This window comes from Curcuma longa, chromosome 13, assembly GCF_044706935.1.
Source record: "Curcuma longa cultivar G26 ecotype Majalengka, Jawa Barat chromosome 13, ITB_CL_G26_1.1, whole genome shotgun sequence".
Classification (NCBI taxonomy): Eukaryota; Viridiplantae; Streptophyta; class Magnoliopsida; order Zingiberales; family Zingiberaceae; genus Curcuma; species Curcuma longa.
The window spans coordinates 3,489,893-3,506,347 of record NC_133873.1 but is presented as its reverse complement, the minus strand read 5'-3'; the positions used below and the strand labels follow the sequence as shown (position 1 = coordinate 3,506,347).

The 16,455-nt window shown below is 37.1% G+C and overlaps 1 protein-coding gene across 1 annotated transcript; it reads right to left on the bottom strand.

Annotated features, from left to right (window-relative positions):
* Nucleotides 1-9,992: 9,992 nt before the first annotated feature.
* LOC141844339 (F-box/LRR-repeat protein At4g29420) lies at nucleotides 9,993-16,419 on the bottom strand. The gene is given in 3 exon segments (XM_074732378.1): nucleotides 9,993-10,652; nucleotides 10,655-11,110; nucleotides 15,919-16,419. Coding segments are annotated over 3 exon segments (1,308 nt in total). The 5' UTR covers nucleotides 16,382-16,419; the 3' UTR covers nucleotides 9,993-10,263.
* Between the last annotated feature and the right edge of the window lie 36 nt (nucleotides 16,420-16,455).

Sequence of the window (16,455 nt, the reverse complement as noted above, 5' to 3'; positions counted from 1 at the left end):
TGTCAACAATTCAGTAAATTTTGTAGTTATAAATTTGTTGATATAGCGAAGAATACAATCTTATCACTCTCATTTTCTTTCAAATATGAGAAATTACCTTGAAGTCACTGATTGAAAGAGCCGAAGAATCTGCCTTATGGACATGATAATGCTAAGCAGATTAATTAAGCATCTACAATTTGAATTTCAATTACTACGTACTACAGAATATGTCATTCTCATGGAATGAAAAGGAGCTATTGTGCTTCTTCTTATATTTTATAATTTTATTTTATAAAAACATCTCATTGTTTAAAAATACATTTTATTATTTGAGGTCATTTTTTTTAATTCACCTTACACATTCACACGATAACCAACTTTTTTTGGATTCTCTATATGCTTAGATAATTAGGTTACTTAGGGTTTTAAAAAATTAAAATTATTATTTTTGGACGTATAAGTAACTATAATATATTTTTGAGGTCCCACTAGCTAGTTGAGCCTAAGGGCATCTCCAACAGAGATATTTGATGAAGGATATTTAAAGAAATATTTACACATATCAAATATTTTTAATTGGAGAGGATATTTGTGAAGGGATTAGAAATCACTTGGCAAAAAACTTTATCCGATGATTTCTAATTATTTTATTATAAAAATAATATAATAAATAGAATTAAATAATATAATAATATTAAAATAATTTTATTGAATATTAAATTATAAATTATAAATAATTTTATTTAAATGTAAATTAATAAAATAAAAGTGGAACCTATAAATATTTAATTTGTGAGATATTTAATTATGATATTTGAAAGTGAGATATTTGATAGGTGGGACCCATAAACATTTGATTTATAGTATATTTCATTGTGAAAGTTGGGATATTTAAGGATAAGATATTTGATTAATGATGTGGATGTGGGAATCGTAAATATTTAGAAGAAATATTAGATAGCATTGTGGATGCTCTAGGGTGGAGCCTCTTGAACCTCCCCTCAGCTCTGGCCCTGTGTAAGTGATAAAGGATTTTCACCATATTAATACATTTCCCATCAACAATTTATATAGTTTCGATAATTAATAAATAAAATAAGAGAAAATAAATCTTGCTAGGAGCAATTTGTATAGCTCCAACAATTAATAAGTAAAATAAGAGAAATAAATTAAGATAGTATGTATATATTCAAAGGAAATTACTAAAATTTTAAATTAGAATACTTAAATTTGAATTGATTTGAGTGAAATTATAAAAATAAATAAATAAAAGGAAAACTAAAGAAAACTTTAATGTATATGCATGTAATAAAAAAATTTGATTTTGATATTACTAGTTACATAGTTTGTGCGATTAATCGAGGAATAAGATTCATACAGGTCAAATGAAATTCTTACTTTAAAGATGATTTGATGATGATATCCGATACTTCGTACTAATCTGTGATTATCAAGGATAAACCGATCGAAGTGAACCCATTAGGAAAGAGAAGAACCTAAGCAAAATTTAATATGATTAAAAGTCAGATTCGGAGTTAGATAGTGCTCTGAAATCTTATTCAGAATTCACAAGTACTTGATAATCGAATCCAAAATCTGAAGGTGCTCAGGAGTTGGAGACGGAACCATGAGGTGCTCGGGAAATATATTTAGACCCAGAAGTGTTCGGGAGGCGGACTCAGAGCCGAATAGTAGTCTGGAAAGAAAAACGTAAATTTGATTTAGTTCAGGAGTGATAAAAGCAATTGATAATGGTCATTATGGGTTGAGATTTCGAATGACCATGCTAAATGAAAATGTAATAATGGTGTGGTTAACAATAACTATTATAAAAGAACAATTTAAATGACATAAAGACTATCATAACACAGTAAAATCTATAAAATAAGGGCAATAATTAGACGATAGGGGATGCTCACTTTCATACATTCATTTCTACTTCAGTTCTATTATTTTCTATTCTCGTCATCTTACTTAAACATTAGATGACCCTTAATAGGATTAGATCGGCACCATTTGACTTCATGTTGACTTTGAGCAGGAATTCTTATACTCGGTACAAAGAAGACGAGGAGCGCTTAGCTATCAACGCCCAAAAAGTACTTGGCTGGAAGCTTCTGAATTTTGTCATATCATAATTGATGTCATATGTGGGAACTTGGGTTAAAACATTGATGTTAAGATAGAGGGAGAAGGGTGGCCTCATATCTCGCCGAATGGATGGAAAAATTAAAGCAGAACGTGATCTCAAAGTCTTGCTTGAGGCCACTCCTCTCTTTCTCCACGACTATAATCGTCACCTCCTCCATGACTGTTGGAGATGGTCAGAACCATTGCTCCTTCTACCTGGTTGATTGAGGATGGATATCCCTAGTGGTCTTGACTCGCATCCTCAATATTGGACGCGAGCCATCGCCACCTAGGTAGCTGTTCGAGGGCAACCCTAGATATTATCTCCTCTCACACTTACTTCTGATCGCTCCACCACTAATTTTGCTAGAATTGGGATTTTCCATAACTATGATACGATTGGAGAGCACGGGGCCGTTGTTGTAGGATCGAAATATACGATAAAGTGGGGGTGAATATCACGTATTTAAAACTTCTTTTTTCTTTTACAAAAAATAAAAATGATAAGAAAAGACACAAGGGCACAATTCTTTTTTACTTGGTTCACAGTCCAGCAACTACTACTCCAAGGCCTACAATCCCTTAGACCGTTTTCGAATGGGTCGACAATCACTAATGTTCTCATATTTAAAAACTTTCTGAGAAGGAGGAATCGTACAAAGGATGAAAAGAATAGTAACAAATTAAACTACTATCTCTTTAATTTAAATCCAAGAAACTAAATATACCAACAACGTATAATGTAATATGTAGACATAGGTTGTCAGAGCGCCTCTCGACGTAGCAATAGAAATCTTACATTAACTGAGCAGCAAGGAAGAAGAATTTGATGAGAGAATTGATGTAGAGCATCAAATCCCAAAGCTTCTTTTATTACCTTCATCCGATCGAACCCATTAGTCGACTAATCCTTCCAGTCGACTGAACCCTGAACTTTCCTTACGTGCTTTGATCCGATCAGGTTAATCCCATGAAATCCGCTTGTCTGATCGACTAATCCACCTGTTCAGACAATTGATCCCAAGAATTTCCTTTACTATTTTATCCAATCTCATCCATCTGCTTTTCCATAGTTGTTCGATCGATTGATCCTCTTGATCAATCGAATGGATCTCTATTTCTTTTGTTATTGGATCCGGATCTGATCTGTGCTTATTTGCTAGGATCGGTCGATCAAACCACCATGTTCGAACGACTGAACCCTTCGATCCAAACTTTACTTTTCTATAAAATAAAGTTAGTCTAATAAGAATAACAATAATAGATTTGCAAAACAGAGTTAGGCATATAAAAGCATGCATGAATCAACCTTGACAGTTGAGACTGTTTGATCTCAACTTAGAAACTTTCGTCGATTTCTTCAGTTGGATTAACACCTAAAGTTGTTGTAACTGGGGCATACCCTCACTACCTTCTAGAATGAAAGGTCTCTCTAGGATTTACCTTACTTACTTGTCAAACATCTGGTCCATCTGACCTATTTGAATTTTTTCTGCTTAATATCCGATCAATCCAATCTACTAAGACTTTCTTACAACATCCATTTAGTACAATAGCAATAATAATGATGTAAAATAGTGTTAGCAATATTGTACTTTGGTTGATCAAAATATGTTAGTTCGGTCGATCGTGCTGTTAGGATCGGCCGGGTGTGTTATGCGTGTTCACATATTTCACAAATATATGCAATGGAAGAAAATAAATAATTACAATTAATTATTATGTTGGTGTAGTTTGCACTAACGGTCAAATTTATGTTTTGATGAATGAAAAATAGGTTAAAGTTAGGTTTGTTGTGGGTTTAACCTTTTTACTAAGTGTGTAGGGTTGAAAGACTTAGAATTAGACACCAGGCTGAAGTCCAGGATGGTTGAGTCGTGACAGGAAGTCCAGTTGGGTCCGTAGGGCCTGACAACTGGCTGAAGACCAAGTTGGTGGAGACTTGATAGAAAGACCAGGGTGGTTGAGCCTTGGTAAAAGACCTAGTGGGTTAGAGAAGTCTAGTAAAGTTGCGCTAAGGTAAGTAAGATAAGTCACTGGAGGAACGAACAAGTGGAGGAAGTTCCATTTTGGAACTTTAGGCGCGGTCCAACTTATACCCATTTGGATGATCTAAGTTGATGTCTGGTTAAACCGATTGAACAGGATCTAATTAACTTTGAATATTCCACATTTTAGTCCATTTTATTATTATACTAACTCTGTTTTGCAGGGTTTATTTGGTATATAGATTAAGTTAATTTTGTAAGTGAACTATGTAAAATTACTCCTCATTATTCTTCATTTTGCTAATCTGAAATTTTATTGGAGGATAAAATTACTCCTACCTATAATAAAATTTTAAGGAGGATAAAAATATTCCTACCTAAAATAAAGTTTTATTTGAATTATTCTTTGTTTACTAATTAAAGCCATGTTACTCCTCGGCGATAAAATTATTCCTACCTATAATAAAGTTTTATTTGAATTATTCTTTATTCCCGGATAAGATCACGAGCAAGGTGTGGATCAAGTTTGCATTTTTAGGATGAGAAGTGTGGCCAACATTTGCGGATATATATGAACTCAATAGTACATATATAAAGCTTCGATCAGTGCATGAATGATACAGCTTCGACCAACATTCTCCTTCTCCGGCGACCCGAGCTTCAACACGACCACGTCCAACTTCTATCGGAAGATCATCCCCAACATCCGAGCTCGTTAGAAATTTCTACGTGTTGGGTAAGATTTAATTTTTATTTTTAATTTTTTTACACTTATTTAAAATTTGAAAGTGTGGGGTTGTCACACTTTCAATTCATTGTATTCGCCTATTCTACCAGAGATTTTCTTCTGGTAGAGAGTTTTAGTGGATTGCCCATAGAAAAGATCCAAAGGACTTGGGCTTTCGAGTAGGAGTCGTCGGAGGCTCCGAACAAAGTAAAACCTTCGTGTTGGCTTGTGTTGTGATTTTTCATATTTCATTTTTCCACTGTGTATAATTTTTGACGTACTTAAAATTTCTAAAAGATACAATTATTATAACACTCGCAATACACACATGCAAGATACAACAGATACATGACATAATTAAAAATTAAAATTTTTAAATAATAATAATTTATTCTAGACATACCTAACAAATGACATTGAGCGGGATTAGGATTGACATCAATCGAGCGACTCTGTCAAAACTCTGTCTCTACTGGTGATCCACGTCAAACTCTTATTTGGACGACTTCCAAAGCCACGAGTCGCATCATCGTCTTCGGTACTAGTCGACAATTGACAACGATCGATTCGAGAGAAAACTCTAATATCAGAAACATGCAACAATACTTGTCGCGATTATTTTTCAGGGCTTTCTAACTATCACCAACAATCATATTTTTGGTGTAATTTTTAATGGTCAATCTTTGATCGTCGATGTAGGGCAAACGATTGAAAATCCTTTCTGACGAAGATGAAACAATGGTCGTTGGATGATCGAGTTTGGTAGGTCACGATTAGATAGCTTTTCACAAGAGCTATCAACAGCGTTTCTTCTCCGACAGCAGTTGTCCTCAATGAACACTTCATCGGTGGCCGATGACAGCCCTTCACAAGAGCTCCGATGGCTGGGCAGTGAGCTCTGGCCGGTTGCTACAGTAGCTCCTGTGGTGGAGGGCAAGCTCCGGGAAGAAGGCAAAAGGAGCGGCCTTTTTCCTCTCTGGCAATCGTTGTTCATGAAAATCAACTGTCGTCGACTCGAAACACAAGCTACCAGTGTCCAACACGGACTGGTGCTTGGATTTTTCAATCGGGGAGAAGAAGAAGGAATGCTAGTGTTTTATTTCTCCAACAGTCAGCAATTTAATTCTTCTTGCGCGATTGGCCACGAGCACTCAATAGTCGGGGAGAAGAGTTGGCGGTGTCCAATGCCAGCTAGGGTCCTCTCCTCCGGTGGTCAAGTTTTCCTTCTCTTGCGCGTTAAGCAACCAACGCTGCAGCAACTTCGGCGTTTGGGGAAAAATGCGATCGAGAAAGGCAGCTGTGCTTGGGAGAGAAGGGGTGGCGCTCGGGAAGGAAGAAGCGGATTTCGAGAGGATGAAGCGAGGCACTTTGGGAGAGAAGGGAGGCGGCTCCGCGTGATCGGGGAAGAAGAGGAACACATTTTACACGGGAGAACTCGCCTCTTCACTCACACGCCCAACCGTCTGCAACCCAAACCACGATTGGGAAGGAGGAGGGCGATGTCGCGGGTTTCTAATCACGGTGAAGGAAATTGCCATCCACCGTCTCTACACACGCGGTTGACGACGCAGAGCCGAGGATGCCCAAAAATGCGATTGTTCAGGGAAAATCATGATTAGCTTTTATTTTTAGGTTTTTCACGCGGTTGAACCTAAAAGAGGTAGTTGTTGATTAGGGTTAGGTATTGTAGCAAACCGGTTACTGTAGCAAATCAGGTTCAATAAGATAAGATGGAATTAGAGTTTAGATGAATAGATGGTTGTGATTAATCCTAACCATTAGGACTTAATGTCAATCGTTCATCCCCTTTTAATGTTATATCTAATACAACATCCTATTTGGGTTTGGATCTAATCCAAAACCCTATCTCTTAACTCAATACCCAAAATTCTTATGTCGAATAACTTAAGTTTAGTTCAAACCAAACTAAGTTGGTTCAATATGGTTCAAAATCAAATTGTTTAATTCAATAATCAAAACACCTCCGATTAGAACTAAACTAGTTTTGTTCATTTTGTCTTCATAAGACGAAGCCTATCATCACTTCTGATCTACCAAAATCTCTTTCATTAGGAACCAAACCAATTTACTTTATTTAATTATCTTAGTAAGACTAAATCCATCATTGTGCCCTTTGTTTGGTCCAACCAAACTTTCTTTCTCACATTCTGAGAATCCAATTCTCAAGCTCGTTTTAAGTCATTCGAAGAAACTTATAGTACGTGTGATCCAATAGGTTCCTGGCTATATTGGTCTTTCATAATTAACTATTAATTACGGCATGATCATGAGTGACAACCTAGTAGTACATTATGATCCTCAATTGATCAAAAAATCAACGATTGATTCCAGAATCATTTCTAAATCCTTTAACAGCTACAATAAAATGTGTCTTGTTCCTTTCACAGTCTTATACCCACTTAGTTCAGGACATGATCTATTTGTGTCAGTCTCCACTAAGCTAACTATGTCATACCTAGCCCAAGCTTGTTTTCTTGTCTTATAGATTCAAGTTACTCATACATATATCCAAGAGTATTATATTCTTAACATGTGATGTTTTGGCCAAAGACTTTCAGTAGCAATCCTAATAAGTGGCCACAGGGTATACATCTCTTTTTATAAAGAGCGGTGAATCCTATGTGGGCTATCCAAACACCTTTGGATACCTTGACTTATACCCAATCATCCCGAGTCCACATCTTCTTGGAGATGTTTGCTTAAGATGTCAAAGTATAAGCTTCTATGACTAAGATAACTTGAACATCACAAGTCAAAAGAAACTCGCACTTAAGCTACATTGTGATCTTCATTAACATATGCATAGAACCATATAAAGTCTCATGGCAGGTCACTCCAATGAACTAGTTATCTTTAACTAACATCCACATTTAATTCTTAACATCCAATGTTTCCAACCAGCAAGAACAGCTGTTTAGTAAATCAAGGAGTTTAAAACGTGTCAGTCTCAACAGAATCGATGACGTTCGTGCTCATCAATTCATTGACTAGGAATAATTTCAATACATTAATAATTACACATGTAGAGAAGCTCACTAGTTGTGATCCAATCACAAATTCTTACAGCTATGAATCGTATTACGGATATTCAGTAAATAAGTTTAAGATACAATCAAACACATAGAGAATGTGCACTCAAATAGTGAATTGCTATTTATCCAATAAATAGTATAATCATAAGGCGATTATTTTAGGACATCTCTCAAATATAAATTTTTGTATCACAAGTTAGTGCAGAACAAAACATAAATAGGAAATTGACAGTTTTGGTAAACTGTTTAGTCTTGACTTTTAGGTTTCCAATGAAACTCTAGGTCAGATCGATGTCTACTGTTCCCCTTTCTAGGAAAGTGTCCTCACCCACTCCACTCAGGAGAATTTATCTTTTGCCAACCTGATACTCCAAACCTGTTGGATTTTTGTTCAGCTTTGATTCTTGGCCCCAAGACTTTCACTGCTAGACATCCGATCCTCCAAATTTGCCTAGACTTTCCCGCCTGGTACTTTGATCTGTCAAATTTTTCTGTCCAATCCTCCTGACCAGTACTTCCTTGCCCAGTCTTCCTTGATCAGGATTTTCTTGCCCAGTCCTCTAGACCATGACTTCCTTTGTCTAACCACAACTAGGACTTTCTTGTGTTATCTGTACACTTAGTTCAGCTCATTAGTCCACTTCACAGACTTAATTTGAATACTTTGCCATTATCAAAATCTAGGTTCCATCATCTGGTGCTCCTTGCACCAACACTCCCGTCATTTTACTTAAATATCGAAGAGCCCTTGTCGGGACTAGATCAACACCCTCTAATTCCATGTTGATTTTGAGTAGAAATTCTTCTATGCGAAACGAAAAAGATGAGAAGTGCTTGACAATCAATGTCCAAGAAATACTCTATTAGGAGTTTTTGAATTCTACACTATCAATATATTTAGTTGAAAGAGAAAATAAAATAGGATAAATCATTCACTAACTACTCTACTGTTGTATTTAAAAAGTACCTTCAAACTATATATATATATACCAGGAGAAAATGATGCGACATGTAATATATGAAACATTCTTGACCTTGTTGCATATTTATCTTTAAATATCCAAGGTTGTACACTTACGGTATCATTGTATAAATTTATTTTATAAATTTTTGTGCATTTCATTAAGAGGGGTACTGTGTATGGCTAGTTATGACTATAATGTGACACTAACATTCTTTAACAAGCTAATAACATTATTTCTTCTTAATCTAAAAATTATAATAAATATGCATGAGGAAGACTAAAGAATACTTAATAAATAATACACAAATAAAATATAATTTATTTAAATATTAATGACAATATAATAGGAAGAAAAATTTAATGATATAGAAAAATTTATATAGTCAATTTTATCTAGTGGAATAAGACTTAACTATTTTTATTGTTGTATGTAAAGAGACCTTTAGATTTATTTTACACTGACCTTGCCACAGGAGCAGAAAGCCCAAACGTTGATGGCGACTGCAACCTCATTTGACTCCACAATCAAATGACTTCATCTAGCCTGGCACACAACTGAAAACCTGATCGCTTGTGCTGCTGCAAACAGCCTGCTGATGCATTCTGCATAAAGATGCTATTGGAACCTTTCAGAATTCAGATACAGCCGATAAGGGAGACAGTAGATTTTAACTTCACAAGGAGTGTCTGAAAGGTGATTTATCTTGATGCTCTATCAGACTCTAAAATGGTCCTTGTCTCTAGAGAGGCTGCCGGTCACTTTGCTCCTGTGATTGCTCTTCGACAACTAATTCAGAGGCAATTTCAAAGGGTGGGTGTGGCTGGTTCTAGCCTCTAGGGAGGTTGTTGTTCACTTTATCTCCAATTACAGTGTGAGGGGCATGGCTCAAGGCTTGTTAAGGCTCTTACTTGCATTTTTGTTCGCATTATATGCTCACAAATTCCTTTTTTTTTTTTTTTTGTGATTTTGGCAAGCATATTACATGTAAACTTTGGGTAGAATCTCCATACTCCATAGCACATTTCTGAAAATCTGAATACTTCATTCTAATTCTGATTAAAGATTAGTCCAAAAGGGTAAAGCAGTGTAGGAGCTAAACGAGCAATACAAAGTATAATAACTATAACAATATTATTACACGTTCAAATGTCTAAAAAATTATTTTTTTCATAGACAAATAGCTAGATACACAATAATCTATACATTAACAAGAATTTATTTAGATACTAATCAAGATCAAACATTGATTCCAGCATATCAAAAAATAAGCAGTCGGTTCTCATACATACAGAGACCATTATTCAGTCTTGTGGCTCGAGAGCGGACATACATCTGTTGCCAGGTGAAATAATGGTGATGAGAATCGATGCCGCACCAATTCAAAGTTGCATTTGGAACGTATCTGTTAGTACTTTCGCTCACTTAATTTCCTTTGTAACCCATTCCCACCTTATGTTTGGAAAATCACTGATGCACTTGGAAATGGCACATACTCTAGCTTCAATGGGAGCAGTAGCTGGAATAACCATCACAACTTGACAAACATGGGAGTGTGCCAGTATAGACAACAACTTTGAGGATATAATTGCAACATCCAATTCGATTGTTGATTCATGTACCACCAATTTCTTCAAGCTTACAAGGTCACCTTTGATCCTGAGAATTTGTGGGAGGAGGAACCAAGCCTTTTCTCCTATTACCAATTCTTCTATGTCAGGGAATGCATCTGACAGACTGACAGAACACTGTTCGGTATCAATAAAACAGGCAGCATCATACAGTTCCATCTCTAACTGCTTAATGGTCTGCTCTCTACAAACACTTGTGATAAGTTGCCTAGTTGTGAGGATTCTACCCTGAGAACTCTCAAATTATGAAGTTTATCCACTTTGATCACTTCAACCTTTTTAATGGTAATATCAAGATTAAGCAGTAAAGGAGTCTGAAGATGAACAGCCTTCGGTTCCACACACGTAAGTTTCAGCTCAATCAATTTGGGTGCATCCACTGTTAGAGATACCACAGAGTTGGAAACAGTCCATGTAAAGGTCCTTAGTTGCAGAAGTTGAATCTTGGGTTCCTTGAGCCCTCCTACGTCAATCAAATTAAGAACTTGGAGAGATGGGAAACACTCATTCACCTTTTCAAGATTTTCATCATCTAGTCTTATGTAGTTGAGGTTTAGTGAAGTCAACGTTTGCATTGGCATGAGCTCCTTGACCGACAGCCAGGCATTCCTGATCTCCAAGTTAAGAAGCTCAGAGCCTGAACATATGAAACTTCAAGTTTATGACCGCAAGAAGCAACAAAATAAAGTGCATTTGTAAGGGTTTCTTTACTATTAGAAGATCATAAACTTCTGTGCTCGTTGTACCAAAAGCTTGTGAACTGTAAGGGGCTTACAGGACGAATGGACATGAGATATTAAAGTGGAGGGACTATCATATCCATACAGAAAATTTAGCTTTTGTCCATTTTTTCAATCTGTGCTAATAGTTCAAGTTCATAAACATGATACAGTCAACTACTCTTTCCATACTTTGTCGCCACAAGGAGAACATTGATCCTACTTGGAAGACAGGTTAAATTCAATGTAATACATCCATCTCATGGGAAATTTCTTGAATTCAAAGACTAACATCATGATCTCCTGATATATGTTATTTAGTTCAAAAAATTACTATCAATTATCCAGAAGCTTTATCTCCTCAAGGCATTTTCTGTTTTAGTAAATTTGTAACACTGCTGCTCAGATACTTTAAATTAAGGCTCAACTTTTCACAAATCAATGAATCATACCAATGTCCCTAACACTTATTAACTAATGTTGTTCTGGTAGTGAGTGAATAAATGCATATTTAGTGGAAACTTGATCTAAGAGGTAGTTTTACAAGTCATACTAGAAGAACATAACTATCATTATATTCAGGAAATCTAGAATCTAAGATCAAGCCATAATAACAGTTACTGTCATACATTCCATTCGGAATGTGCTACAGAACCCATGTTCATGATTCCCAAAATTATTTGTGGAGTAAGATATCTCATAAATTGTTGGATGGCACAAGAATGTGTGTTCTTAATTCCAGGGAAGGCATTCTGAGAGAGAGATTCATGGACTTGACTTTTGGAGCTTATCCATTTACTGAAGGTGGCCTGGGGACTAGGTAAAACGTTGAACTTTATCAAAATCCATTTAATATCTGTTCCTTGGAATCAAGGTTTACATTTTTTTTTGCCATACTAGTCCAACCAAGCATTTTTAGATGTACAAAGTTGTTTTGCCCATTCCAATGAGCAAGCCTTTTCATATACTGTGCTACAAGAACCTCCAACGGCTACAGCCTTTTTTCTGGATCTTTTTATCCTTTCATCTCATTAATATCTGCACTAATCTCCCTCTTCTTTCACTAACCTCCCTCTTCCTAGGGGTGGGCATGGGTCGGGTTTTGTCGGGTTCGAGTAGTTATAATCGTGTACCTGACATATCAGGTAGAAAAAAAAAACCCGATCACTATCTGATGTAGACGGGTACTCGAGTAATATCAGGTACCTGACTATTTTTTTTTAAAAAGAAATTAATGGAATAAACGAGAAGAACTTTAAATCCCTAACAAAAGTTAAACAAAAAAAATTAATTTTGGATGGCAAAACTAGTAGAAAGAGATAAAATCATAAAATTTATATTTGATTATTTTTATCAAAACTTTCACTCATTTATCTTGCAAATTCAACATTTGAATTTACACAAATCTGTAAGCTGATAATATAAATAATAACAAGAAGACAAATAAAACTGTGAATGTGTGTTTTCCTTTGATGATAAAGAAACAAAAGGAAAAACTTGTACGTACATGTATACCTTTGAAAATCACCCACATCGTTGATGAACAACGTTTGTTTCTTATGAAATAAGAAAAGCAACATCACGTTGGTGAATAAATTAGGTTTATTTCATTATAATATTGGGCGAGTATCCGATTGGATTTTAGGTAGGAAAAATCCTACTTGAGCCCAACCCGACAACAACAAATTCAGGTTCGAGTATTACCCAAACCCGACTTTTTAAAACAATTACCTGACCCGATCAAGTAATACCCTGTTAGAATATTTAAGGATAAATATTCTGTTAGGGATAAATATTCTGTTTTTCTTTTTTATAGAATAATTCTCCTAGAATAAGTCTCTATATTCGTGTATACATAGGAGCTTATCTCTTGTAATAAAGTAAGATTCCATATTATTTTACATGGTATCAGAGCGAGGTTACGTTTAGGGTTATCCGCCCGAACCAATCCTCTTCCTTCTCTCTCTGTTGGCCACGCGTTTTCCTTGCGTGCGTTTCTGTTCGCCGTCTTTACGAATCAACAGAGGTTCAGGCGACACCTCTATCGCAGTGGCTTACTCGTCGCGCGTCTTCCTCGACACGACGAGCAGCACGTTTTCCACGTCATGACGCAGCAATCGCAGCGGCTTCCTCGTCGCGCGTCTTCCTCGACGCAATGAGCAACACGTCTTCCTCGTCCCGCCTCCCGCGTGCCGATCTCCTCCGTCGTCTTCCTCGTTGCACGTTTTCCTCGTCGCAACGCAGCAATCGCAGCTGCTTCCTCGTCGCACGTCTTCCTCGATGCGACGAGCAGCACGCCTTCCTCGTCGCAACGCAGCAATCACAGCGGCTTCCTCGTCGCACGTCTTCCTCGACGTGACGAGCAGTACACCTTCCTCGTCGCGCGTTTTCCTCGTTGCGACGCAGCAATCGCAGCGGCTTCCTCATTGCGCATCTTCCTCGACGCGGCGAGCAACACGTTTTCCTCGTCCTACCTCCCCGTACTACACAGATCGTCCAAAGTTCTGTTGCTCCTTCAGCTTCTACTTAACAGTTGCTTCAAGAGCTAAGATTTGGAGAGGTTACACAAATATCACTTATATGTGACAACCAAGCCGCTATTTATATCGAGGCGAATCCAATTTTTCATGAGAGGACAAAGCATATTGAAGTCGACTGTCACTTTGTCAATGAAAAAGTCATATCTGGTGAAATATCTACTAGTTTTGTTAACTCACAAGATCAACTAGTAGATATATTCACCAAGTCACTGAGAGGTCCTCGAATTGACTACATATGTAATAAGCTGGGTATATATGATTTATATTCTCCAGCTTGAGGGGGGTGTTAGAATATTTAAGGATAAATATTCTATTAGATATTCTGTTATAGATAAATATTCTATTTTTTTTATAGAATAATTCTCCTAGAATAGGTCTCTATATTCGTGTATAAATAGGGGCTTATCTCAAGATTCTATATTATTTTACATACCCGATCAGGTTGGGCTTCGGATACCCGAACCCAAATTTCCACCCCTATCTCTTCCTTACTGAAATTCTCTCATACCTTTGAAACTAGCCTACGCTTCTTAGCTCTCACGTTCTAGCTAACCACATAAGTTCAAACTCTTTTATTCTCCCTTAATTTTTCTGCTAATCTCTCTTATTGGAGACTTTCCTGTGAAAGAAAACTTCCCAATGAACAAGTTTGTTATACATGAATGTGGTATACATTAATTTACCTATCAAATTAGTTTCCTTTCTGTTAAGATAATTGTGTTGAATTAGTATGATAATTACCAAATCACATTGAGGTGGTCAAATGATACCAAAACAAGGTGAATATCCTACTTGTGATTATGCATGATGATTAAAAAGGCAACACCATTGATAGTGCAAGAAGTATGATATTATTGTAGCAAAGTCACCAGAACATCTTGTCCACAATATTAGTTCTGCGAGTGTTCCAAAGTTTCATGAGAAACTCAACATGCAATGAGGGAAAAATTTAGTGAAAAAGGTTGGCAACACTAAAAAAATTATGGAATATAAAAGGATTCAATAAGGCATCCAAGCAACCCATCCATGATAGATTCAGGAGTCACAGAGATGACATGTCACACAACTCAGCTAATAGCTGCCTTCCTGAGGCCCACATCTGAGATGTAGAATAGCATAATTGGTAGTTGTGCTAGATTGCCAAACATACTTAGCAAGAGATAAGAGTGTCAGCCTCCAAATTTGGTGTCAACAGCAATAGTTAAAGACAATTTCTCCATCTCAAGTTCAAGGTATCGTTCTTACTTCTTAGCTTCTTCCCTTCACAGGGCAAGAGGTCAACAATTGATGTCCCAATATCCAATGGTCTTCCCAATGGCATCTCAAAGTAAGCAAACAAGAACAAATAGTTCCTTCACTTCACATAGTAGGAAAAGTGACATCAATCAACAAGGCCCTCTCCAAGTGATTCCAGTTCGTTCAGATCCCTCCATGTGCAAGAAATAATACCTACCACCAAATAATGGTGCCCACCATATAACAATAGATCCTACCATTATATCCTGACCCCAATGAAATAGAAGACAAGTACCTTATGAAAGGAAGGCGACAAGGAAGACCAAGACTCATTCATTCAAGAAGCTATGGGGATTTTGCATCTCTCATGATCATATCCAAAACTTGAATAGGGTGGATGAGGATGAGCATCGTCAATGTCCTCATCCCATAAATAGGAAGATGCACAAAACATTAAGATAGACTGCACATGTATTTCTTGATAGATAATGTAGTGCAAATAATGATGCATAGTGTAAAGTTCAAGTAGTCATCAACAATGACCGTTGGGTCCACTCCTTACTGCAAAAATTAGGTGAAAGAGAGATCATGCAGGAAAAAGAACATTGGATTCTCCATCTAATTTATGGTTAGCTGCAACTAGAAGATGTGATTGAAGGCAATGTTCAACTAAAAAGAAATGCGACTCCCCACTATAATACTGTATGACACAACTAATAATTAGGAGATAAGAAGAGTTCTTCTTTGATCGAAGTGACGTTTGTATAACATAAAATTAAACTTTGCCTCGTCTGTTCCCGCAACATAGGTATTTCAGGACTCAGGAAAACGTAGAAGAGGTTGAATTGTTATTGATTATGGAGAAAAGTGACAAATTAAGTAAATTGTAAGTGTTAAATTCATGTAAGTAGCTATAAAAGTAATAAAAAGAAGAAGAAGAATATGCTCACAAAAGATTGAGATCAGAGGCAACGCCAGAGAGGGACGCCAGCAAGACTGAAGCCAATAATCGTGGATAGAAAGGGATTGGAGGCGAACGGAAATAAGAGGAATCCATCGACTGAGGAAGGGAGCATCCGTGAAATAGAGTTCGTCGCCGTCGTCGATCTCACCCGCTGGGGCGTAGTCGGGCCGCTCGGCGGCGAGGGATAGTGAAAGCGGGCTGTGGACGGAAGAAAGGAAAGAAGCAAGGTTGCATACCACCGACTTGAATTCTGGATGGAGGTCAACGGTGCCTGGAACTCTGGAGCGGAGGGCACGGTCGCGGGAGCAGAAGAGGCGGATGGATTGCGCTTCGTACGAGAGAGAGCGAAGGGTTCGGCAGGTGAGGCGGCACCGGGCCAAATCAGTGGAATCGCCGAGGCGATTCAGTATCTCCACCAAGATCGGAGAGGGGAGATCTTCCAACCCCATCGACGACGAACGGAGCCAAGCGACGAGACGACTCCGGCGTTTTCTTTCAAAAGGGAACCCTGGAAAATAGCTAC